Genomic DNA, 25,073 nt, shown 5'->3' on the forward strand with positions numbered 1-25,073 from the left:
CCAGCACCGGCGAGGGCTGACAGGGGGCTGAGCTGTCCCTGCCCCCCTCCCAGGGAGGACGGGCGCGCGGCAGCCGGCGCAGTAGGACGGGGAAGAAGAGAGCGGAGGAGGGATGCAGCACTAAACCTCTCCTGCCTGAAAATCCTGCGAGCAAAGTCTCTCGCCACAGGCCAGGAGGAGTCCAAGCAGCAGCTGGGCACGGCTCCGCTGCCCGGGGCGGCCCTGACCCTCGGCAAATATCGCTGTCTGGGAGAGAAGCAGGAGAAGGTCTGAGCGGTTTCAGTGCCCGTGCCGTGCACGTATTTTGCCACTGAAAGACAACCATTACATCAAGACTAAAGTCGCCAAGGAGCCATGCCCAGAAGTTGGCAGCTCTTGGAAGAAGCAGAGGCAGCTGCTTTTTACACCTTAACCCTTCCGAAGTCCCAGGCTCTGCATAAATCCTTTAGGTCAGAGGAAAGAGCGGGTAAGAGGGGCTCGCATTTCCACTCAGAAGTAAAGTATCTGCCAAGCTAACAGATGGGAAGACAACATCTGTCATTGGTCCTAGAGGAGAAAGGCAACTACGTAAATATGTTTTATAATGATGGAGAGAGCTCCAGGATACAATAAATTCAGGCCTCCTTTTTCCTATCAGGACTTCAAAAGTTGGGACTTTTCTTACGGTAGGAAACCATAAGACTGCTCCCAGTGAGTCCTTCAGCGCTAACTTACTGCTGCTACCCAAAAGCTTCCCTTAGGCTTAGCTGATCCTCTGCTTGGGCCCAGCTTTGCGAACGCAGCGCTGGGTGCGCGGTATCTGGATTTAGGACGTGCCCAGGCGAAAGCCGGGGGCGCGGGGAGGCCGCGGGGCCCGGCCCTGGCCAGATGCCCGCCGGCGGGGCCGGAGGCAGGGTGAAGGGGAGCCTGTGCCCAGCCGGGCCAGCGGGGAGCGGGCAGAGAGGGAGCCACGCTCCGGCGGGCAGAGCGGGCAGAGCCGGAGCGTGGCTCCCTCTCCAGGACACGGCCCAGCCACAGCTCCCACGCCTGCCTCGGGGACGACCCTGGCTACCAGGCGGCCAGGAGAAGGCAACCTGCTGAGGGTGCAGGCTGGCCTGGCCGCGGGAGGCAGTGGCGCGGGCACCGCTCGGCTGTGGCCATGCCCAGCAGTGCCGGGGGAGAAGAGGAGGCTCGGATGGAAAAAGCCGTGCTGTGGCCGTGGCGTGAGAAGTTACCGAGCGTAAAGCCAACCCTGCGGCTCTTCTGGAAGGCCCTTTAGAGAAAGCAACGAGGTTTCCCGTTTAAGCAGGCTCACGTGAGCAAGGGCTGCAGGGAATTCGTGAAACACACGTGAAAGATGGGTATCTGAAATCCAGTGCCGTCTGTGAAGTCAATTGAATATGTTTTCAATTTTGTATCGTTTCCCAGCGCAACTGCCTGCTGAAGGCGTCGTCCTCTGGCTCAGGGTAAAACAGCCCTGGAAAGCGCTGCGAGATACAACACGGTTCCACAAGTAGCAACGATGAGATCCGCAATAACGCCAGGGACCGCAGAAATACAAACATTAACTTGCCATGCGCTCCCCAGCATTATTTAATCCTTGCTATCAGGCTGGCGGGACAGGGCTCGGGCTTCGGGCCGCGAACTCCCAGTTCTGCCCCTCGTTCCCGTGCCGCGCCCGCCACGCGTGACCGCAGGGTGCTGCGGGGACGGCGCCGCTGCCCCGCCTCCAGACCGCGACCCTCGCTGCCCTACGGCTCTGCCAGCCCCGCGCCCGGAGAGCAGCGCGGAGCAGCGCGGGCCCGGGGCTCCCCGCACAGCGCCCTGCGCGCCCGCGCATCCGCGGCAGAGCCCCGCCGGCCCCGCACGGCCCCCGCGCACCCTCTGCCCGCCGGTGCCGCCCGGGTTACCCCCGCCCGGGTTACCCCCGCCCGGGTTGGTTACCCCCGCGCCCGGCCCGGCCGCCGGCAGCGCCGCCTCCCGGCGCGGAGCGGGCAGAAGGCGGGCTCGGCCGCGGGGTGCCCCCGCCCCGTCCCGCCCCGGAAGGCGGCGGGAGCCCGGCCCGGCGCCATGCTGCAGCTGCGGGACGCGGCGGAGGAGGGCCCGGCCGGCAGCCCCGGCAGCCCCGGCGGCCCCGCGGCGGCGATGCTGGTGCCGGGGGAGGCGGGGGAGGCCGCGCCGCCCTCCCCGCCCGCCGCCGCCGCGCCGCCCCGCCGCCGGCTGCGGCCGCTGCCCGTGCGCACCGCCGGCCGCGCCGGCCGCCTGCGGGAGTACTTCGTGTTCCGGGTAGGGCCCGCGGCCGGCGCGGGAGGGGCCGCCGCCGCCCCCCGTAACCTCTGCCTTTTCCCCCTCAGCCCGGCACCATCGAGCGAGCGGTCGGCGAGATCCGCCTGGTCGTGACGCCGGCGGAGGACGGGGCGGTGCGGAGCGTCTGGCTGCTCGCCGAGTGAGTGGGGCCGCGGGGGCGGCCGGCGCCGTGCGGGGCCCGCGGCGGAACGGGCGGGAAAGGGGGACGCTGGCCCAGCGGCCGCGGCGGGGCGCCAGGGCGGCCGATGGCACCGCGTCGCTGTCGCTGTCGAACCCAACCTCTCCTAAACCCGTCGGGGGTTACCTCCCGCACGACACAGAACTCGCTCCAAAACCACTACCGCAGCTTTAACGAACTGCTTCATCCAAAGCCGTGCCCGCGCGCCGCGCGGCAGGCCGTTAGCCCCGCAATTCACCAGCGAACAGAAGGGAGGCTGACAGCTTGCAGCGCATCTGGGCGAGGGGACGGGAGCAAAGCACGAGCCGAGCACGCCTGCCTCGTGGGAACGGCGCCTGGCCAGGTCCCCAGGCCCCCGCGCGGTTTCGGTCCCTGCGCCGTGGCCGGAGTCGCGCCGGCAGCAAGAGGCAGAAAGCAAAGGTTGGCGGCAGGGGGAAAGGCGCCGGGCTACGGCCCGGTCCCGCTGCTGGCACTTACCTTCACACGACGAGCGTAGCCTTGGCCTCATCAGCTTTACGGCAGCGCTCCTCTTGAAACAAGAGACAATTTTTAATGTTTGTAAGGAAAGACAATTAAGTCACTAACACTAAAAATAAGCCGTAGCAGATTTTAAAGGTGCTAGTTTAAAAGCTGAGCTTACTACCCTTAGGGTGAAAAATACCACCTGCCGCCAGGTTGCCCTACGGATGAAATAGTGTTAGAGCTGCGATGGTTCAGCAGCGTAGCCTGGCAAAACGCCGAGGGAAAGGTGGGACCTTTTATTCACGGACCTTGAAGAAACGGAGGAGGTTTTGCATGTACAGACTGTGCTGAGGGAGGGAAACACCGAGCCGGGCCACACGGTTCAAGAAGATTATTTCTCTCCCCGGAACGTGCACCCGTGCAGTCGGTAATTTAGCAAACGGGGCAACGCAGTAACGGCGCGGTGTCAGGCACCGGAGGAGCTGCTGGAGGCTCGTCTGCCCCGGCCGGTAGCGTTTGTTCGCAAATAGCAGGAGATAGATAGAAATAGAGCGTTCTCTCGAGATCTTCAGAATTATTCTGCTTTTCTTAATGCTTTCCTATGTTATAACATGACCACGTTGTGACGTTCAACCTCTTATCAGACTTGCTGATTCAAAGCAAAGGCCGTAGTGGGAAATACAGCATTACCAAGACCTGAGATTTGTTCTCCTTCGTGACTCTTCCGTCAAAGTGTTAAGCGTTTCTAGCCATTGATCAAAACCACTAAAGCTCCGTTATCTTACCAGAATTGATCACTGGAACAACGAGAAGGAGCGCCTCGTCCTTATCACGGATCGGTCCCTCCTCATCTGCAAATACAACTTCCTCAGCCTGCAGTGCCAGCACGTGACGAGGGTGGCCCTCGGCGCCGTCGATACCATCTCCGTGGGAGAGTTCGAGTTCCCCCCTACATCTCTGAACAAGTAAGTGGGCATAGTAATACTGTAATGTTACTGTAATTCTTGTGGTGGTATTGTAAGTGGCGGTTTGAGCTGTCAGCCTTTGTCACCGGCCATCGGACAATTTGAGAGCTCTTCCTTTTGCCCGCGTGGCTTTGTCACCGCGCTGCAGCCTTGTTAGCGCGCCGCTGCCCTTCTGCTGGGACAGCTGGGAGCTGCCTTACAGCGAGCTGCTCAAGGACTTCCACGAGAAGATGAGTAATTTGGGAGCAGCAGCTCGTCGCCGCTGTGTCGCGCAGTAGCAGTACCACCTCAGCCCTGCTAGAAACCCGCGTGTAAGTGTCAGGTAAAGGCAGGCGATACCGTCCAGGCCTCGGGTCTGGCTGCCGAATGAGCTCAACCCTTTTGTGCTCAGCTTGTAAGACCGTACCTTTGCACGTTTCAGGGGCTGAATTCCTCTAGTACTGTTCTAGAGGAAGAACTTACTAGCAAACTTATATTTCAGCTTCCAGTTTTAAGCAGGTCTTTTTCAGACAGTACATTTCTAATTAAACTTGCCTCAAAGACTCAACAGTCTTACCATAGTAATTCTGCCGTCTTCAACGTCAGGCGAGAAGGCATCGGTATTCGGATTCAGTGGGACAAGCAAAGTCGCGCCTCCTTCATAAACAGGTGGAACCCGTGGTCCACCAACATCCCGTACGTCACCTTCACCGAGCACCCGATGGCAGAGGCTGATGAGAAGATGGCGCCCCTTTGCCTGGTAAGGACATCTCCTCTCCTGCTCCAGGTGGCTTGTTGATCTCATAGGTTTGGAAAAGACAGAGCAGTTACATCAGAGACAGAACTCAGAGCTGGAAGCTGCATTTCCCCATTCTCCAGATTTTGCCTTGCAGGGCAGCCCGACTCGGTTTTTGCCAGCTGCCCATCGGTGGTTTATACAAGGAGGAAGCTGAAACTTCCAAAAGCGCAGAGTCCTGTAAAACCCAGAAGAAAATGGATCTCTGTGCTATTCCTGCTCTTGCCTACCTCACAGGCCGATGCCCGACTTCCCATCTCGGACTGCCAGCTAATTAAACGAATAGTCTAATTGCTAAGTGTAATCCTTCACTTAGGTGGTTCTGTTTTTCTTGCAATAGTGGCTTTCCTCCAAAAGTTTCTTTAAAAATAGAACGCTATGGTAATTTAAGTTGAACACATCAATGATAAGGGCAGAACTACGGTCAGAAATAAACAGTATTAGGCCCTGACAAACCTCTGCGCACCCAGCCCACGTGTTTAAGTTACACCTAAACGGTGTCCTGGTAGGAAAGGAACTGTATCGCTAAGGCTACGTGCCAGAGCGTAAAGTTATCACGGCACGCGAGACCCATGGCAGCTACAGCTTTAGTGTTAATCCTGTGCAATTCAACGTCGGCAGCTGTTTGCCGAACCGTTTTTAAAACAATGGAAAAACATCAAGGTGATTTTTTTCTTTCAGCTGGAAAACTTTAAAACTCAGCTAATCCAGGCTGTGAAGAAGGCCCATAAGGAGTGTCCGTTGCCAGGAAGGGCTGACGGCGTGCTAGTGCTGGAGCGGCCGCTGCTGATCGAGACCTACCTGGGGCTGATGTCCTTCATCAACAACGAGGCCAAACTTGGCTACTCCATGTCGAGAGGCAAAATTGGATTTTAAAATTCATTGCATTTAATCTTTTCAAGGGAACGCGATGGATAGCGGTCTCCTGGGGAGAGCGTGCTGTGTGGCAGCACACTCGATGACCAAAGCGAAGAAGTTGGGGAGCGAAAGGGGGTGGCTGTAGATGGAAGAGTTCACGGGAGGCCCTCGTTGTTAGGGAGAGCGCACAGGCCGGGGTAAGCCGAAGCAGACACAAGATGGCATCCTTCTTGTATTTGCTATCTAATTTACAGTTCTTTTACAGGGCTAGCAAGCAGCGGTATTTTCCATTTCTAACCACGTGTTCTTCCCTGCTAATTAAGTGCAATTGGTATTGGCTATAAACGCTCCGCGCAAATATCCAAGATACAGGATAACGTTCGTGCCGTATCACAGCTGTACGTATCCCTGCGTACGGTGTGGAATCGTGTAGCGTGCTTGGGATTGATCTGTGGTGTTTAAAGAGGTGGTGGTGTTCACAATTACAGCAATCACCATTTTGATTAGTGCCTGTTAAGAATTTTGAAAGCTGTGTCAGTCGTTCTTTAGCAAAACCGAGTCAGCAAATTTTGTTAACGCTGTACTGTTACGTCTGCTCAGAAGCAGTGTATGTTGTAAACTGAAGTATATGGCTGAATATGTGTTTATTAGCTTTTTGTAAAAATGCCTCCCTCTAAGAACCGAGTCCAACTTCCTACTTCCTTACCGTGTCCGTGTTCCTGCTGCAGCCATGGAGTAAAGGCTCCTTTGAGAGAATATTGCCAAAAGCCTCACAAACGCATCTGCCTTCAAAGCTATTATTTATAAAATGGAAAAGGAATTCTATTTTGATTAGATTTATATTCTTAGCAATTTTTCTTAAATCTACTCTAGTTTGGGACAGCAGCAGTGCAGGACTTTTAATGGAGACAGGTAAGACTTCAAGCACTGCACGTTAATCTTGAGTTATACATTCGTGCACTTAACCCCATACAAATGTCCAGTAAGGAAATTCAGAAGCAGCACAAGAGACTACAGCTGAACTGCTCACGAGGTTACTCTAACGAGGTTTTTCATTGTGTATGACCTTCTACGTGTGCCATTTCATCGGAGCATTTATCTGTGCAACTACGATGTGGAATAAATGCTGTGCTGCAGTGGTGGTTTTTTGAACTTAAAGTAGATGTGTATTCATGAAACTTATGTAAAGCTGAGGTCCTGATGGAATGCAACACGTTGCACATCCCGCTCAATGCATTTGCTAAGATAGCTATTTAATTTTCATTAATCTTGCAGTAAAGTTAAATTTCAACTCAATTTGTTCTTCGTTCTTCATTTTGTGGACACCGAGGCTGTGAAATGAAGTAGCAAAAGAAAACGCATCCAATAAATTCCTAAACCATGGGCTCCCTTCCTTTGAAGAATACAGTGGCTGGCTCCTCGGGTTCAAGACAACGGCTAGTCCAGCTGCTCTTTGCCTGCTGAACCGCCCACGCCGGTTTGGCAGGAGGTAGTTGGGTCAAAAGCTCCCATTTCAGTTGCCTGTAATACCTCATTCTAAGTATCAGTTATGAGCTTTCTTGTCGAGATTCAGTGTAAGAAATCTAGGACAGGCCAGGCACAATTACTGCCACCTGTTAACATCTTAGTCTGGAAAAGCAAATTATTACAGATGACTTAATTTGCTTTCTGAACAAAGGACTCATTTGCTTTAACAGTAACTGATTTGCTAGGAAGTCTCTTACTGATGTATCTACTTCCGCTACGCTATTTGATCTAATACACCAGAAAAATCTGTTGTCTTACAAGGCGAGATATCAGCTGTGCACCGTTGGGTGCAAGTAACTTTCCTGGTGCGGGGATAGACAGCCAGATAATCACATCACCAGTACTACAGAAACTGACTTTAGAATGGAGAGGCGCAGGTTTATGGTTAGAGTCATACAAAGTTTGTAACTATCAAAATATTTATTGGAAATTATAAAATTTAAATAATAGCTATACCTTATATACACACAGCTACAGTTTTAGAAAATAAGGTTTCATAGTTGACAAAGCTCAAGAGAAAGTCCAATTACATCAATACTAAAGTTTTCTTGAAATCCAGACTTACTCTCTACACTTCAGTTGCTACGTCACTTCATTCAAATGCAATCACAGTACTTTACACGCTGGAGTTTGGGTACGCTCCTTCAAATAAATAATTTATAAATACAAAACCTTCAGACTGGACAACAGGGTTTGACCCCTTTCCTCATTCTTCCTCAAGCTTGTGAGCATTTTTAATGCAAATGATTGTTATTTTACCTCTTCTCTTTCTAAGTAACACACACAGAAGCTGTCCTTACTCAGAAGCGCCATGGAGTCTCCACTAGAATGCCAGGAGAGAGAGACGATCTGGAAGTCACCTGCAGAAAGAGATGGGAGTTTGTCAGCGAGGAGCTGACAGTCCCTCCTCTGACTCTAGGAAACAGTAGCTGGAGTGAGTCATGCACACTGCAAAGAGCACCCTCCCCGTCTCGGAAGCCTTAACGGGGTGTTCCCTTTTGTTACTGCTGCAGTAGAGCCACTCTGTTCTCCTACACGGCAGTGCAGATAAGCTGCATTACTGGCTCCTCCCCCCAAACCTACAGTCGCTTTTACAGTTACAGCTACTCCACATACAAGCACAGATTTTGTAGACTCAGCATTTTCATGCAAATAGGTACCACAAGGTTGTTCACTGGTGCAGAGCTGCATACCCCGATGATACTGCTGCTCCTTGTGTAGAGAGGAAAAAGTTGAATCTCTGCGATTTCTTTTGTTTAATATGCAGAAGGGCATTTATGTGATCTAGCTAATGGCCTTGTATCGCTTACTGCCAGCCGTAAAACTTCTCATCACGCAGGCTGACTTAGAGTTCAGGTTCACATATATTCTTCTATCTTTCCACATCAGATTTACTAGGCACATTTTCCCCCGTTAGTGTTTTGTTGTAGTTTAGTTGTTTTCAGAATACCCCAAAACATTATAGGCATTTCAGAGTCTTTATTTCAACACTTGCCACTCTGCACAACTAGTTTCTATGTAAATAAACCGATATGAGTAGAAATCTTGAGAAATAATTCAATATACCATACGATTAAAGCAACAATTAAATCATTGTTAGCCCCTGTGCTCTCTCCTTGATATATTTTATCATGTTTGCTATGTCTCATTATGAACTCCTCTTTTTTGAAGACAGAAATACCTGTTTTTAAAAAGCTCCAAGAACACATCTGAGCCACGTACATGATAATGCTCAGACCAGTTTATAAGTAGAAGAATATTTTGTAAATAGGCAGCTGGTGACAGCCTGTGGGAGTTAGTGCAGGCAGCCTTACCTTCCGCTGGCACCTGCACTGACACGCATCCGGCTGGGGACCATAAGTAGACTTTGCCGTTTCCTGTACACACAGCAAGGCGAGGCTGTCGCGGATCCCACTGGAAAGACTGGATCGCACACAGCTGCTCTAGGACTACAAACAGTTTCAGCTTTTGAATGTCCCAGATCCAGACAGCGTTAGGAATGTTATCTGGCAGAAAAGGAAGAGGTAATCGTGTAAATGCCTGAATGATAAAGAGATCACACTTTTTTTTTTAAAGAAACAGGCATTAACTGAGGTCTAACACGACACAAACCACTTAGGTACACCACAGGTTTAACACCACTGGAGTTTTGCCTAGCACTGCCTTCAATTTTGCCTTGGAAATATTGCAAAAAGGATAAAAGACGTGACTTAGTTTGTCTTCCAGTCCTTCACTGGCTTTTATCAAGTTATTCACAATTACGCTGCTCTTGATGGGGTTTGCATCTGAACCACAGCTTTTGCATCCAGACCTAAACAGCCCTTCAGGACCATCGAAGGGAAAGATTAAACATTAATTCCATGACTTTCACTATTTGAGGTAATGAAAAGCCCCCTACTACAGGTTGTGAAGAATTCTGCCTTTCAAGAAACACTTGCTGTGAACGGAGGAGGAAAGATTGTGTATTTCCTTTTCTAATTCAGTGAGCTCACATACATTTCAAGAAATATAAAAAGCATGCTATTTTCATTAAATAGAAAGCCAAGACTGAGTTAACGCACTGATAAGCAGTTCTGGCAGCTCACAATACTCTACGTACGCTAGAAGACATAGGCTGAATCACGTTTGCACACTGGAGAGCCCATTTTAAATAGGGCCGTGAGCCTTCCCATAGAGCAGAACAGCCGACCCGTTACTGTCCTCGTGTCTTCTGTGAAAACGCAGCACACACAGCGAGGAGGTTTCCCCTCTAACGTGGGGCGGGAGGAACTTACCGTTTTTGGTTGCCAGGAAACAGTTATCGGGACTGAATGCCAACATCCCGATTCCCATCTTGGGATTCGCTCTGTCAGCAACTGGCTTGATATACTGTAAAGAGACCGGCACCTGGGCAATGGCATCTGGAATTTGAAACAGAAGTACTTTACTAAGCAAGCCTGAATGGACAAAATATTTAAATTCTGACTGTTAAAAAGCCCCCTCATCTCTGAAGTGATAGGACCATATTTTACTCTTCTCCAAGATGTTCCAATCAAAAACTTTAATTGTTTTAAGATATTGCATCTTCACATAAACAGCTTACTATTCTTGCCCTTCTACAAAAAAAAAGGAAAAAGGCTGGAAATCCAGGCAAGTCTGAGATTAAACTATGAAAAAAAAAAAAGGAGAGATCAAATTTTCTGCCACCTTTTAACAAGGATTTCAAACAAACACCAATGAAAACAAAGGCGATTTACAGTACCACAAGCAATGAGAAAATAAAAATAGAAAAAAATACTAATCATACATTGTTTGCCGTCTCTTTAATTTCAAAGCCTGTTGTCTGGAGGCAAGTTTAAAGCATTGCTACAACTACAGCTTCTTAGACAAAAGCCAAATGGCATTTTCATGCTCTGCTTTTTTACATAACCTCATACCTAAGGGGTTAATCACTATCCTAAAACAGACTGCAAGCCTAACACCTTTTTTTTAAATTATTGGAACTGCCACACACGATAAGATTCTTAATTGCAATAGTTCATCTGATTTAGCAATTACCTGCAACAGTTAAACTAAGTCATGAAATAACACTGCATAGATTGAACAAATCAGAAGAAAATCCACACAACGTTAAGAAAACATTTGCAAGCAACTCCAAGACTGCGATCTGGCTGCTAATTCTACACCCAAGCAGTACAGTTCTTTTCTGCAATATCCCGCTAGTCTTTAACCTGCCTTCGAACCACCACGCAGGCAGCCTCCCCTCCAGCGGGGTGCTTACTGCCCTCGGAGCTCTTCGGGGAGCTCTTCGGTTCGCTTGGGAGCCTTGAGCAGAGCATCCAGAGGATCCACTCCAATATCGAAGAGGCAGAGTTAGAGTTCGCCTGTCATGTTTATTCATAGAAAGACTTCACGTGGCAAACTCAAGCGTCTCATTTTAGTAAACTTTGGCTTACATTTACTTTGCGCGCTGAAGAGAGAACTAGCCAATGCTCTTGTTGGAGGGAAAGAAAGTCTCTCTGTCTCAACAGATGGGGATTTCTCCACTTCTTTATACACAATCTACAAAGAAACAAGTGAGAGTTCTACAGAAGGGCCTCAGAGAATTGGAACATGGGCTATTACCAAATCATCCACATCCCACTAACTCGTTTTCCAGCGTATTATATCTCAGCATCCCCTAGTTCATCAATAGAGGAAAGGGCTTCAGTAGGCAAACACCGAATCCGGCATTCTCAGCGAATCATTTGCTATTTGGAACCGCGATCAGGAACACACCCCTGTGACAGATAAATGAACCTTGAAGTCTGCAAAGAATGAGTCTGCCAGAGCATACCTCATTCGTTATTCCTGAGAGCTAAATCTGGCAGTACAATAAATCGTCTTCATTACAATGGGAATATAGATTTCATTTTTGCAACAAAGAATCTTCAATCGGATACTATCCTAAATAAATGCAAAGTGCAACACTGCAGAAGGAAATAGCAAAAATATTAATAGCTTGCCTACAATATATTGTTCCCAAGACGCAAGCACCAGGATAAAATGCACCAACTGCAATTCCTGTTTGTGTAGCAGAGATTAACAGAGCGATTTCCATTTGGTTTCCGTTACATATTTTACACCTAACTGGAAGTAAGGGCATTTTTCAGTTGTGAGGAGGTTTGCGGAGGTGCATTTAATGGATCGTCCCTTGCTTCTGTTAAGGGGCATCAACACAGTCATGTGAATATTGCAGACTTACAGCCTACACGTGTAAAGTCTTACAGGACACCTGTCCAGAGGCGAGACTAGTCCTTCCTCTGCAGCGGCACGCAGCACTGCTACACTGGGTGCTCTTTTCACCTTGATGGATGAGAACAGCTTGTGATTTTTGGAACAAAAGCTACAGCTCTCTGCCTGCTGCCAACCACCCAAAATCTGCTGGGCCTTGCAGATACATGTATGCAAGGAGAAAAATAAATGATGACAGATGTTTACGAGAAATGCTCTTTAGGTGAGCTGGATGAGCACATACAAGATGTAAATCTGATCACAATCCCGTTCCAACACTGTTTAAAGTTATGAATTCTATAAAGCTGAGACAAGTCTCTCCTCTTAAGTGTCCCAGTTTGCCATCATCTGCATGCCCAAATCTGTAATGCAATCACCATATACATCAAAATACACTGGCATACGACAGAAGTCATCTGAGAATCTCCTATTGCTAAAGCTGAGAGGATCATGTGTGCGTATTCCATCAAACTTGAAAGGATTCCTCTATTTTTCTTACATCCCCAAATTTTCATGCAATTCCCAAGCCCTGTTTACACATCAGGAGGGGAAAGAGCAACGTCTCCAGAATGCAATGTATTTACTAGCATCTTTGAGATACAAACAGCAGTGTCAAAGTGCTGCTAAATAGTCAACGGATTTTGGATCCATGCTTACAGTCTTGGTGTTAGTAATGGTTGCTGGATGCTCAAACTCTGTGATCTTCTTCCAAGTTACGTGGTTCAAGATACGCACCTAATGCAAGACAGCATTGCAAGACAAAACTGTTATGACAAAGTTCTACAAATGGTTTAGATAAAAGAGAGAAAATAAACCTATTTCTTACCTTTTCATCATAGCTGCCAATTGCCAGAAATTGACTGCTGGGACTCCAGGCGATTGATTTGATGCCTAGCGACCATTCATAAGCCCGATACGTGGATAGCAGTCTGCCATCAAGGGAATACAGCAGTATTTTATACTGAAACATAAATAGATTAATTCTAAAGACTAACAATATTGTTAAAAGCCATAGACAGGCAAAACCACCCCTTCCAAACTCTCCCTGCTTAAAATGCAGCAAGTTAAATACAAATACAAGCATGGTCTCTTATCTGTGACTTGAGACAAGAAGCTCTAGGCTTCCAGTTTGGCTCTTTTGGCAGTCACAGAACACGTCCACCCTGTCCCCAAGAGCACAAACACCCCACTGGGCCCGAACAACGGCCCATCCAGCCCAACACTCTTCAACAAATTCAGCCGCAGACGCCATTATGGAAGAAACTCGTGCTCCTTCAGTATCTGCAAGCCAGCTGATCAGGGATGTTACAGCCCTGCCTGTTTCCAGGGGTATTCGTTTTGATCATGCCACCCATAATTTTACAGCCACAGGAGGACACTTTTCTATACCTACAAGTTCACCTACTCAGAGCAGAAAGGTTAGCGATTTATGTATTCCTTGCTAACTTTTTGGATGAGTACTTTTACTTAACTGTAAAACTACTGTGCAATGCAATGTAAAGTAAAATGGTAAAGAGTCTTACAGAAGAATTCTCACATTATTTCAATAGTGGCTTCGACAAAGTTTACAATCAATTTTTTTTTCCCCAAGATAAATTAGAAAGAAAGCCAATAAGATAATTTGCTGTCATTAAAAGATATACATAACAGTTTGACATACACTTGTAAGGACATCCATTACCAATACAAGTATAATATTTAAAATGGATTGAGTTCAGCTTTTGTTACACTTAGAAAAAAAAAACAACACTAGTTATTTCAGTTACTGCTTTATACATGGTGGCTACAAACCAACCTGAACTCTCCAAGAAGATAATCTGCTTTTCCCTCATACCTCCAGACATGTATCCCACGCTGCCAGAACACAGCCATTAGGAGCCCATTCAATCCCAAACAGATCTTGCGTTTCAGTGTCAAAATGCTGCCCCCAAAAGAGAAAAAACAAAACCATTTGAAATACACTAACAAATACTATTGCATCTGACCTAACATAGTCCTCAGTTTTATCCTTTTAAGTGCTACCTCAAATGCAAAAGAGCCTTTTGTACACTAGCACAGAAACAGAAGTATTTTCTTTTGTAATAGTATGCTGCATTCACTGTTTCTTTGGTTTCCCTTTACAGAAAAGGCAAAAAGTTGCTATACCTTAAAATGAACAGCATTTCATAAGAAAACAAAAGTAGTTACACTGAATCAGTCAAGAAATTTAACCAGCCTAACTCCTTGCCTCAGAAAGACCGGTACAGGATCACTAGGGAAGAGCCTGGGAACATGACAAGCATTTAGTGGCATTTCCCATATTTTGCTGTCAGCTTCTAATGAGACTCAGAATTCCTGAACCAGAGGTGACACTACCTATGGACTAGTTCTTAATGGGTTTTAATTGCTCAGATCCATCGGGTCCTCTGAGGCATGCTAGCGTGCATCCTTCACAGAGTGGTCTCATTGTTAAACAGAAAATATGACAATTTATATTATACATTCCAAATGATCACTTTATCAAGCATTTGGTACTTTCATTATTATAATGTAGCATAATTTATAGTAAATAAGCTCATGCAAGAATTTAAAGGTGAAGTTTTGCACTCCATCAGAAACTCTTTATGCACGTACGGCATATATTGGTCTCCTGAACAGAACGCTGCTACAGAAGTACGCCTGCAGGCCAACGAAGGGGCCAGACGCTGGACAGAAAATACATTGGCAAGTCTAAAACCAGACTGCCAACGTGACTGAGCTTAAAGTGCTGTGCAACATATGCTTGTAGTCTGTGCAGAAGCAGTGGAAGGCAGGGATGTATCTTACTCTCAGTAGCTGCCAGTCGCTGCATACAAAGATGCTAATGAAGTCCTTGCAGTCACGTCTTTCTGCTACTGCCATATAGCGGCCATCCTTAGTGAAAGCTATCCCTGCCAACAGGACAAAGTTAATTAAAAAAAGAGAGAGAGAAAACAAGACAGAATAGCTGACGATTCTTCAATGAAAAGCAGCTACTCCCAATTAAAAGAAGTAAGAAGAGAAGGAAAAATATCTTCAGAGAAGACGACATTAATCAAGGCAATGAATAGTTTTACTAATTTGCTTGTGTTGGCAACTCAAACTTGGCATATACTATTTCTAAGGATGCAGCTCCACAGCTATTGCAGAACTTCAGCATGCTTCAAAAAACCACGTTTGACTACTGACAGACAATTGTTATATAAAAAACACAGATTTCAAATAAACAGTTCCTTTCTTCTAGCTAAATGGATTAGTTATGCAACCATTGGTACTCCACTGACTTCCAGGCACTGGTCCCCATCTACTCTTATTTTACATGTAATACGTAATTGCCTTTGTCATATGTGGGATATTACTATATACAAGCCTCAGGCGGGAAGCTGCTAACCACAGCCACGCGGCTAGGGAGCCCCGACATGAGCTTCCCTTTCAAACCTTTTCATGTGTAAGAGATGACAAAAGCCACTTCGGATTAGTGTTTTTCATCAGCAATGCATCCAGCTTAATTTAATGTCTTCAAGGACCCTTCAGGGGCGAACACAGCAGAAAGATGCATATTTGAAGAGGCGGCACATAGATCAGATGTAATCCTTCATTGGCAGTGAGGACGCGACAACCCCAGAGCACCGCAGCAAGTGGCACGCAGGTACGGATCTCAGGCGCGCGTGCCCGAGGGCGAGCTAACCCCTCCGTGTTCCCTCATTACACAAACTCATTCTCCCCTTCCTGCCACATTAAAAAATACCATTCCTGCATTAGATTTGTGACACTTACCCTGCTGACAAGCTTTGGGATACTTGATGTAAGACACAGATTTCGTACACAAGGACCACACGGTTATCCGCAGCTGTCACAGACAGAAAGAAACAAGGAAGTATTTGTTTATTTTTGTAGATTAAAAAAATAAGCAAATAGAAACCCGTAAACCTAACTCAATAAGGCAAAGCAGATCAATACACCTTCTGTGGTTAACGAAACTTTGCAGTATTCTATGTAGCTCAAACACAAAGCCCGAAGAAGTCACTGCGAGGAATTATCTCCCAACTGCCCTCAGCTCGCAAGGTTACTTATTCCAAATTAACATTACGGGCACACTGAATACTCTAGAGGGTATGAGATGCAGAGCACCAATACGGAGAAAAGCTCTTCATTAACATTAAAGATACTGATATTAGCACGACTCTAGCTACATGACTGCCAGTGTGTCGTACATAGACGCTTTTCGGTTGGAAAAACACAGTTTCATCACAGAGCCTGGAAGAGAGAGGAGAAGTTTCTTACATTTACAAATGGATGAGGCGCTACAGCAGCTTAAGAACATTGTATCTCTTGGGACAAGACCATAAGTATGAAAATTTAGCTGTATTTTTCAACTTTTGGACACACTCAGCTTTGACAGCTAATTTGCATTTTGCTCTTCCCCCCTCAGCCACCCACAAGAAGGCAACATTACATAATTACTGAAAGAAGTAGGAAAAAACCAAATTATGGTTTTCAAACGTCTCGTTTGGGGTATTTCTGGAGGCTGGTACATCCGTAAAACACAAGAAGTGCGGAGAAGGCAGCCAGCTGCAAAACAAGCCTCTCCACAGCTCTTCAAGGTCACAGCCTGCATTCTGGAAGCTCTGTGTTGCCATCTGCAGATTATTCAATTAAAAACAAATACTTACTCTCCCTTAGCAACGGCAGCCACACCAGACATATGTGCATTAATCAGTATGTCATGTGAACCTTTGCATTTATATCTGGAGCGAGGAATGTTTCCAGTGTCATTTTTTTCTTGTGTTTTCCTACATTTTATTGCACCAAGGTAAGAGATTCTAGAGGCGACGGAGGTACGACTATTTTTTGCAATTAAGCGCCACTGTCATAAAGCTACCTTTCCAGAACTACTGAACAACAAAATCAGTTCCGATTCATTCCGTACGTAAAACGTCAGCACTGTCTACCAGCTCGTCACCCTCCCGCATCGGATGCGGGCCATCAGCATCACCAGCACTCTTGGGAGGAAGTTTCCGCTATGCTTTTTTGCATGTTTGTCCTCAAAGTACATTTTCCTTCCCTGAAGTAATGGCTACTATTCAACGGTGACCCAAGATAGCATCCTAGGTATCTGTTCTACCTGGCAACGCTATCGACTGTGCATTGCAGCAGAACTTGGAGGGTTTTTTTCATTGCTGACATTATCATTTTTGCTAGAAAGCACGATACAAGTCATCGACAGGGTATTCAAACCAAGTTACAGAATCCGAATAAATGGTGCCTCCCTCCAGAGGCATGTGGAGTCCCAAAGCAAAAGAGCAGCAGTAGCTGTTCTCCCTACTGCTTTTTATATACAGAAGAAAATTTTGAGATTTGAACAGACAACACAAATATTTTTTTTGTTTATTTATTACAGGAAAGAGCACCACCAGACTGGATTCCAGTCCACCTCTATCCAAAATCTAAAAAACATGTTGGACCACTATTTAATGCAGCGTTTATTGTTCTCTTCCTTTATTTTACAGGTATGAAGTTACAACTAGGCATCTATCGTACCAGCCTTAAGTTTAGCAGGTCCCAGAGGAATCCACTAGATGAACAACATGAATCAAGTTTTATCACTGCAACTGCTCACTTCCGGACACACAAAAAAACAGCATTGCTAGTCTGCTCTTCACGCAAGATTTACTTTAAAAATACCAACACAATGCCTACTCACATTCTTCTATAGCAACTGCAATAGTGATACGCTGCTCGCTCCTATTAATTGCGGCATTAAATGTACTTGCTGCTGCTCCTCCCTTACCAAACCACACAGCATACACAACACACATTCTACAGCCACTTAATACAAGCTTAGCAGCTGCAAGCTTTAAATGCTGAGGTCTAGATCGTCACTTTTCCTGACAAAGGCATCCAAGTTTGTATCTGTGCTGCCACTCGGCCTCACAACCAACTCACCTGGCCTGCTGTGCGTGAAATGCACTTCTACCCTGGACCACATCTCACACCAAGCTCAAGCACATCAGAAGGGGAAAGTCTCCAGAGGTCAGAAACAGTACATCACGCGCAGAGCTCTTACTGTCACCTCCTGCCTTGCCTGAGACTCCACTGCAGAAGAGAAAAGGCAAGGACACCTTCGTTTCGAAAAGTCCTTCAGCATCCAGCTCTGCTTCATCCTTGGGTGCAGCCCTCTGCTGCTCAGACAGACCCTTCTCTAAAGGGTCAAGTTTTGTAACTCCCCAGAGAAGGCACTAATAACGGTTTCCCTGTTCATTCCTGTCATGCTGCACTTAACTGCTGAGCATATGCTTCACCGAAAACGAAACTTTCCGTAACATTAAACACTGACACTGTTGGAGTAGTGCCTATATATACCTCCTCAACACATCATTTCTAGCATGTACGGTATAAATTGTAATAACGGCATTGCAGTACCAGGGAGAGACTACAGAACACAACCAACACACATTCATGGGATGTTTACACCCAGGCTACAAAAGTATACTTTTGTGGGTTTTTTTTGTAAGCAAAGACCTACTATTATACTGGATGCCTACAACCCTTTGATAACCAAAGCACTTCAGACTTGATCTAAATCAGTCACAACACACCCGTAACAGCTAATAAGATCCTCTATTCAACTTCAGCATCTCTCCCCGAAAAGGCTGCAGGCCAGCAAGAGAGGCACACAACTGCAAGTCGGAGACCACATACCTGTGCTGCTGTCACTTCATTGCAACCCCTCGCCCAAGTCACACCCCACAACCTGGAGGTTTTGGCCTCGTGTTGGAAACAGGTGAGAGCAAACCATTTTGATTCTGGCAATCAGGAGTCTTTTCAGTCATTCTATTTGTATACACTCAGACATTTTTATAAACTGAGAAAATTACATTATGTGCTGAACACATGGACTTCACACCTGTCTTACATGATTAACAATATGTGTACAATTAAACTGTGACAAAGGGAGAACCTTCATATTCCCAGCTGGAACTGAAACACTATTTCACAATCTTGCCCAAGCTGCCAACGTAAACCAGCCCGAGAAAGATTATTTCACAGCTAGCAGAAATGATTATGAGACAGAAACATAAAATGCACAGAGGGTGAAAAAAGAAAAGCAAAAACTTCAGAAGTTAGAATAAATTGCATTGCTCTTATTTGCTTTTCTGTGAGACTTTGTGGGGAAGAGACAATTGCTTTTACAGCAGGAGAACAGATCATGATCAATTAAGTCTGCAGCAAGCACTTCTTCGCTGCTCATTTTGAGGGGTACTTTCTCTTTAGCGCAGATGACTCGATTAAGTGGAGTTGTCAAACTCAAATGCTAATGATAATGGTGTCTGAGAAGTTTTCAGCTGTTGTTTTGCAGTGGAAAACCAAACCAAAAGCAGAAGCATTTTTAAAATAGCCTAAAAACAGCTGAGAAATAAAAGGTATTTAGATGGTAACGTGATAAACAGTCTCCAGTGCTGGGTTCAGGACTACGGCCCACTGTTGACAGCTATAGGCAGGTGTAAGACTGGTGATTTTCAATAGATAAAAACACACTTTTAAACAACCTTGCATCTCAAATGACTGTCAACTTTTGTCCCAGACTTGACTGGGTCACAAGGCCTCCTTACATAGCAGTGTCTGTCAGCACCAGATTTCAGAAGATTATTCAGAGCACATTCCTCGACAGAAAGCATTTTTCAACCAATGTAGCCATTTACAGTTACTAAGGATTAGCTCCAATATACACAGAAACACACACTTTTTTCCCCTGCTGCTGTAGTTCAAAAGAAGCTCCTTAATGCTTCAGTATCTAACGTGGAACTAGAGAAAGCACAATATATGCAGCTTATAAGTATGGCTCTTGGAAGAAACACTGAAGAACAATGCTGCTGATCTTCAAACTATTTATCACAAAGCATGAAAGTCATGAAGAAGCAGAGGATCCATTTGCTTTTTCCGGATCTTTTACCTGCAGCTCTTGTTGAAGCTCTCCATGTGCCTAGGACTTCGGGTGGAAGGACGGCACTGCAAGAGGAGAGATGCCTGGTACACCACCTTCCACAGGACAAACCGATCACGTGGAACCTCCTAGCCATCAGCTTGCTGTGCTACACGCTGCAGGCATGCAGAACCGCCGCACAAAACAGGGCGGATTTCAGCAGGAGAGGAATCACCCGCTACAAAATATGTAACAAACGATAGCTATGGGACAACAAGCTGCTTTCCAGTGCACTCCATGAATCAATATAATTAACATGGTGTTCCAGCTTTTTCAGATTCCAGATAGACTTGGCATAGCAGGCTTTCAGAAGGTGTTTTTCCAACTAATTTAGATTTGCTCTTGATTAATCAAATGAGAAAAAAGTACCTCCATTTCCCGCCCCCCCCCCCCCCCCCAAAAAACCACCCTGCTTTTCCTAACAGAACTGTACTCTAACTTGGTATAAACAACAAGGTGATGAAAAAAATCAAGCTGCAACTATTCTGACCACTTCTCACGTGGAGCTGTAAGATATAAGCAGACAATTAATGAAAAAAAACCTTCCAAGTTTGGAAATACCTTTGAATATATGCAGCTGCCCAATAAAACTAGTTTTTGCCTGGCAAAACCTAGCAAGTCTGTATCTCACCTTGCAGTTTGCCAGTCTGGATAGCAGCACCGACAGTCCCCAACAGAAGGAAATCCTCCAATCCAGCATAGCAAGAGTTTAAGGAACAAGCCTACATCTTTCCTACAGCTCAACAGAATTCCCATCCCAGATGCTGATGGAATGACCCCTCCACACATAACACTTCAGCTAACATAGAGCACAAAGATGCTTTCAAAATATTGGGCCGAGTAACTAGGTGCTAAACACACTTTTGTAATTAAGCACAGTAAATTCCTCTGCATCTGCCAGTAATCCATTATTGTGAAAAACAATCCACTCAAGTGAAAGCACAGAGTCTCTATATACTTCCTCCGATAAGACTGTACCATTTAATTGCCTTGCATATCATGCTGTTTATTGCAGTAACTGTGTAAAGATTTAGATAGGTACCCGTACTATTCAATATTACTGTACATTGTTTAACAATTCTGGGACCCAAAAACCTGCACGTTATTACAGACTCACCTCCAATAAAATGATTGCATTTGCAGAGTTGTGTTAATACCAAGTGCATATAGAGCATTGCTGCCCATCTCAAAAGACTGAACAGAGTCAAAAGGGATTTTGGAAACGTGTCAGAATCCTGATGCGCTCATCTCGCGTTAGGAACTGCACACCAGTCACATCCAAAAACCCACAACATTATTCACTGTAATGCTGTACACAGTAAGAACTTGCTGCAAGTTAGCCAATGAGTAATTTTTCGGAGGCACTAGTAAGTTTGGATTGCTAGAAATAAGTTAGCACAACCATATCCTTTAAAAAATTTCTAGGAATAAGAAAGTTATTTGTGAGCTTACAGTGGAGCTCACACATTGACCTGAAGAATTACAAGTATGAGTCATGAGTTGGTGCTGTTTGAAAGCGTCAGGCTACCAAAGCCAAGCTGCACTGGTTGACAGGGAACCCCTAAGCCCTCCAAGCAATCTCTGAATTTGATAACGTACATAATACACCAACATTAAGTATCTTGACAGTTTCTGTCTCGAGCACTACTCACGTCTGTCCCACCAGACTATGGATTTAGCATAGAGAGAGTAAACACAACTCAGACATCGGCATAACCCAGGCAGCTGTCTGACAAAAGCTAATTTAGCAACCTGTTTACAGCTGGAAAGAAAACTTATCCCAACACAGATGCCAGCTCGGCAAAGGCTTAATGAAATCCTCTAAGGTCAAACCAAGTTCTGTTGGGAGGCAATAAATACTTGCTAGTCCACCCCCACACGCACGTGCCATGAGATACTCACTTGTAGCACATAGCACCAGCCTTCAGTTTGGGTTACTCAGACTACACCACTTCTGCCTGACTAGCAGGCATGTCTTTACTCACTTCAGGTTGAAACTCTGGACTCTTTTTTTTTTTATCACTATTGGGGTGATCCATTCCTGGGAAAACTAAGGCCTAAATTCATCTCACTCCTCATAACCCACTATCTAGAGGGGTAGGGGAATGGAAAGAGACTGCTTTATAGCCAGAAAATCCCTACCCCACTCAGCACTAAAAATCCTTGCCAGCACTAAACATCCTTGCCAGAGAATTCCACCGTGTGTGCATTGGGAACTACACCGTAGCTGTTTGCAAGTCTCTCCACAGGTTCCCTTGAGAGCATCAGCATTTGCGCTAATTCTGGTCCGCACACACAGAGACAAAGTCCCCCATATATATTCCATTTACATCAGGATTTGCATGAAAAAAGGAAAAATCTTACATTCTAATTCAGTGCTAGGAAGAGTTATGACAGAATAGCCTGTCATCTAAAATCCATCTACAGTTCTGAAAGATTAAATATAGCAAAGAGAACAATGTCTTGCTTGTAGTTCTTAGCTATTTTCTGACCGTTCATCGTTGTACTGAATAACATGAATCGTCAGCTCTAATCCAAAGACTACAGAGGCAGAGAGTCAGACTTCCACGTGTCTTCCAACAAGCCCAGTGCCCAGCATCCACAGACTGATTTGGATTCTACCTTAGTGGGGATTCCAGAATATGTCTCTTAATCAATAAGCACTTACAGGTGTTTTAATTTTGCAAGTGCTTCTATCAACAGCAGTCTGACTCCTATGTGTAAAATAAGAAAAAGTGTTGCCAGGATCTGGATCTAAATCTCATCTCATAGATCAATAAACCTAAGACCATATTTTTTTATTCCATAGCCAGTCCTAAATGTTTACGGTTTGAGGGTTTTATTGCTAGAAACCCTGAGCCTTCCCTGAGCTACAACACATGTGATTTCTAAAATTGCTTTGATGAATGTCAGTTACCCCTACACTTTTCTCAAACACACAATTTTACCTTCAAAGCTAAGTGTCCATTTTCTATCTTATCATCAGAAGCAAGAGGATAGAATGTTAACAGAATAACATCTAAACTGGAACCAACCTAGATTACATGTATGAATATAGGAGAACTATATCCGCGTTCTTTACCACCGCTGCAGCTTTAAGAGCTTTAGGTTATTTTAAGAGGCAAAGGGCAGACAGTAACATCTGACACCGTCCAGAGCAGCGATGACTTCACACTTACATGGAACTCAGTTGTATTGAGAATGTGACGACCATCCGGACTCCAGCATGAAGCCACCAATCCTGCCGACCCCTCGTCTATCTTACAGTGCCAGTCTGGCTGCTCCAAGGACCAGACCTAGGTCAGAGAGGAAACCACACGGACAGTGCTCTGAACAAACAGCTCACCAAAGGCTTTGCTTACAAGAATACGCTACAGCGAGAAAAGGTTCCTGTATCGCCTAACAGAGAGGTCAGGAAACCTCTGAAAGCCCCTGGCCATGAAGGACTGGCGCTGGATCCCACTACAAAAGTAAGCCCCACACCTCCGTGTGTTAACACAAATTGTAAAGTAAGGTATTGGGTTTTTTTCCTGTGACAAATATTCTGAACATCCCACATTTAAAAAAAAGGTTTAGTCCATTTAACAAGTTTGCATGTATTTATTTCCTTCTGAACTAAGAAACTGTAAGATAATCTCCAGCTTTGATTTGTTTTGATAAATATTTTTATTCTAAATTTGGGGTTTTTTTTTCAAACTAAGACATTTGTCGTGGTTTTAAAAATAATGGCATGCTGGGTTATCCTCAAACCATGTGTTATCGATAACAACGCCAGTTACTTTAGCAAAAGCATTGAACAAGTGCTTGCTGTCAGGGAGCTCTCGCGCACAGCACACACGAATCCCCAGCAGGGAAGGTATTCCGCCCGGCTTTTGTCCTTACCTGAACAATCCCTCGCTTGTACATGGCACACAATATGAACAGAGAATCAGACGACCATTCTATATACTGGATCTGATCCAGGCACGTGTACAGCTGGAGGATCTGGAGGGTGTTCACATCCCGAACCACCAAACGGTACTGCACGCACGAAGCCTGAACAAGAACAAAACCCAGGCTGAGCTGGTGCACCAGCACTGGGCTCGAGAACACGACGGTCGCTGCGCCGTGACAAAACGCTGCGCTGCCGCCGTCTCGACACGCTTCAGACGCAATTAGGGTTTTTAATTTCAGAAGGGCTTGACGTGCGCTGTGCTCTACAGCGAGCTACAGGAAAAACAGCTAAACCAGGAGGGAAGGGGGTTGTATTAACAATAAGAATCCTCGTTCATTCTATCGCTGCCGGTTAACTAATTCTACTTTTTAAGAAAATCGTTCTTTGTGTCATAACTATGATTTTATTTAATTAATCGGAATCAGGTCTCCACTATAAAGACCCGTGCTGACTGACAGCTTCTCGGCCAGCAAGCCGTCCCACAGGCACGGGTCGGTTTTTGCCGGACCGACACCACTGCGGCTGCTTCTTCCCTGCCCGGCCCCGGAGGCCCGGCCGCCGCCCCGCCCGGGGGGGCCGCCCCGGGGGCCGCCGCCGCTGCACGGCCCGCAGCGGCCCGGCTCCACCGGCCGCCGCGGCGGGGAGAAGCCGCTGCCTGGCGGTCGCCCGGGCCGAGCCGAGGGCCCCGGCGCTGCCGCTTGGCCCAACGGCCTCCACAGGCCGCGGCGCCAGGGCGGGCGGGAGCGGCCCCGGTTCCAGCCGACTTCCCCCCCGCCTCGCAGGCGGCGGCCTCTACTCACCAGGCAGCGGCCGTCGGGGGAGAACCTGCCCAGCAGGCCGGAGAGCTTGAACAGCTCCGAGAAGTTCATGGCGGGGCGAGGGAGGGGGGCGGCCGCGCCGCGATTCAAACCCGCCCGCTCCGCCCGCCGCCGCCGCCCCGGCCCTCGCCCCGGGGCGGAAGCGGGCGGAAGGGGCGGGAGCGGGGCGGCCGGGCGGCCAATGGGAGCGCGGGGGCGCCGCCCCGCGGCACGCCGGGAGCTGTAGTCCTGGGGAGGGGCGGTGCCCCGGGGCGCCCGGCGGCGGGAAGCGGGCGGGAAGCCGCCTGGTGAAAGTAATTATTATGCAAATGAGCCGTTTAATGAGACGCGGCGCGGTCAGGTGCCGGTCCCCGCCTTCCCCCGTCTGCCCCCCCGCGGCCCGCCGGAGGCGGCCGGGCCTCCCCGGGGGCGGGGCGCTCCCCCGGCGCGGCGCTTTTCGGCGGGCAGCGGCCCGGGCTAATTACGCCTCCGGGCTAATTACGCCTCCGGGCTAATTAGTGACAGCGACGGGAGAAGGGGCGGGACGGCCGGCAAGGG

General features: G+C 47.0%; 2 protein-coding genes across 2 annotated transcripts; one reads left to right on the forward strand and one right to left on the reverse strand.

Annotated features, from left to right (window-relative positions):
* The first annotated feature begins 2,024 nt into the window (after positions 1-2,024).
* Positions 2,025-6,820, forward strand: TPRG1L (tumor protein p63 regulated 1 like). Its single transcript, XM_087755416.1, has 5 exons — positions 2,025-2,265; positions 2,334-2,425; positions 3,715-3,891; positions 4,477-4,630; positions 5,348-6,820. Exons 1-5 carry the CDS (start codon positions 2,050-2,052, stop codon positions 5,540-5,542), a joined length of 834 nt encoding a protein of 277 aa, XP_087611542.1. The 5' UTR covers positions 2,025-2,049; the 3' UTR covers positions 5,543-6,820.
* A 127-nt stretch (positions 6,821-6,947) lies between these two features.
* On the reverse strand, positions 6,948-24,660 carry WRAP73 (WD repeat containing, antisense to TP73). Its single transcript, XM_087755414.1, has 12 exons — positions 24,519-24,660; positions 23,667-23,819; positions 22,964-23,080; positions 15,578-15,650; positions 14,609-14,712; positions 13,638-13,724; positions 12,630-12,764; positions 12,461-12,538; positions 10,987-11,092; positions 9,826-9,951; positions 8,866-9,057; positions 6,948-7,911 (listed from the first exon to the last, which is right to left on the reverse strand). The coding sequence occupies exons 1-12, from the start codon at positions 24,585-24,587 to the stop codon at positions 7,802-7,804; spliced, it is 1,350 nt and encodes a 449-aa protein (XP_087611540.1). The 5' UTR covers positions 24,588-24,660; the 3' UTR covers positions 6,948-7,801.
* Between the last annotated feature and the right edge of the window lie 413 nt (positions 24,661-25,073).

This window comes from Nipponia nippon, unplaced genomic scaffold, assembly GCF_047370975.1.
Source record: "Nipponia nippon isolate SJK-2023a ecotype South Korea unplaced genomic scaffold, ASM4737097v1 scaffold_19, whole genome shotgun sequence".
Lineage (NCBI taxonomy): Eukaryota > Metazoa > Chordata > Aves > Pelecaniformes > Threskiornithidae > Nipponia > Nipponia nippon.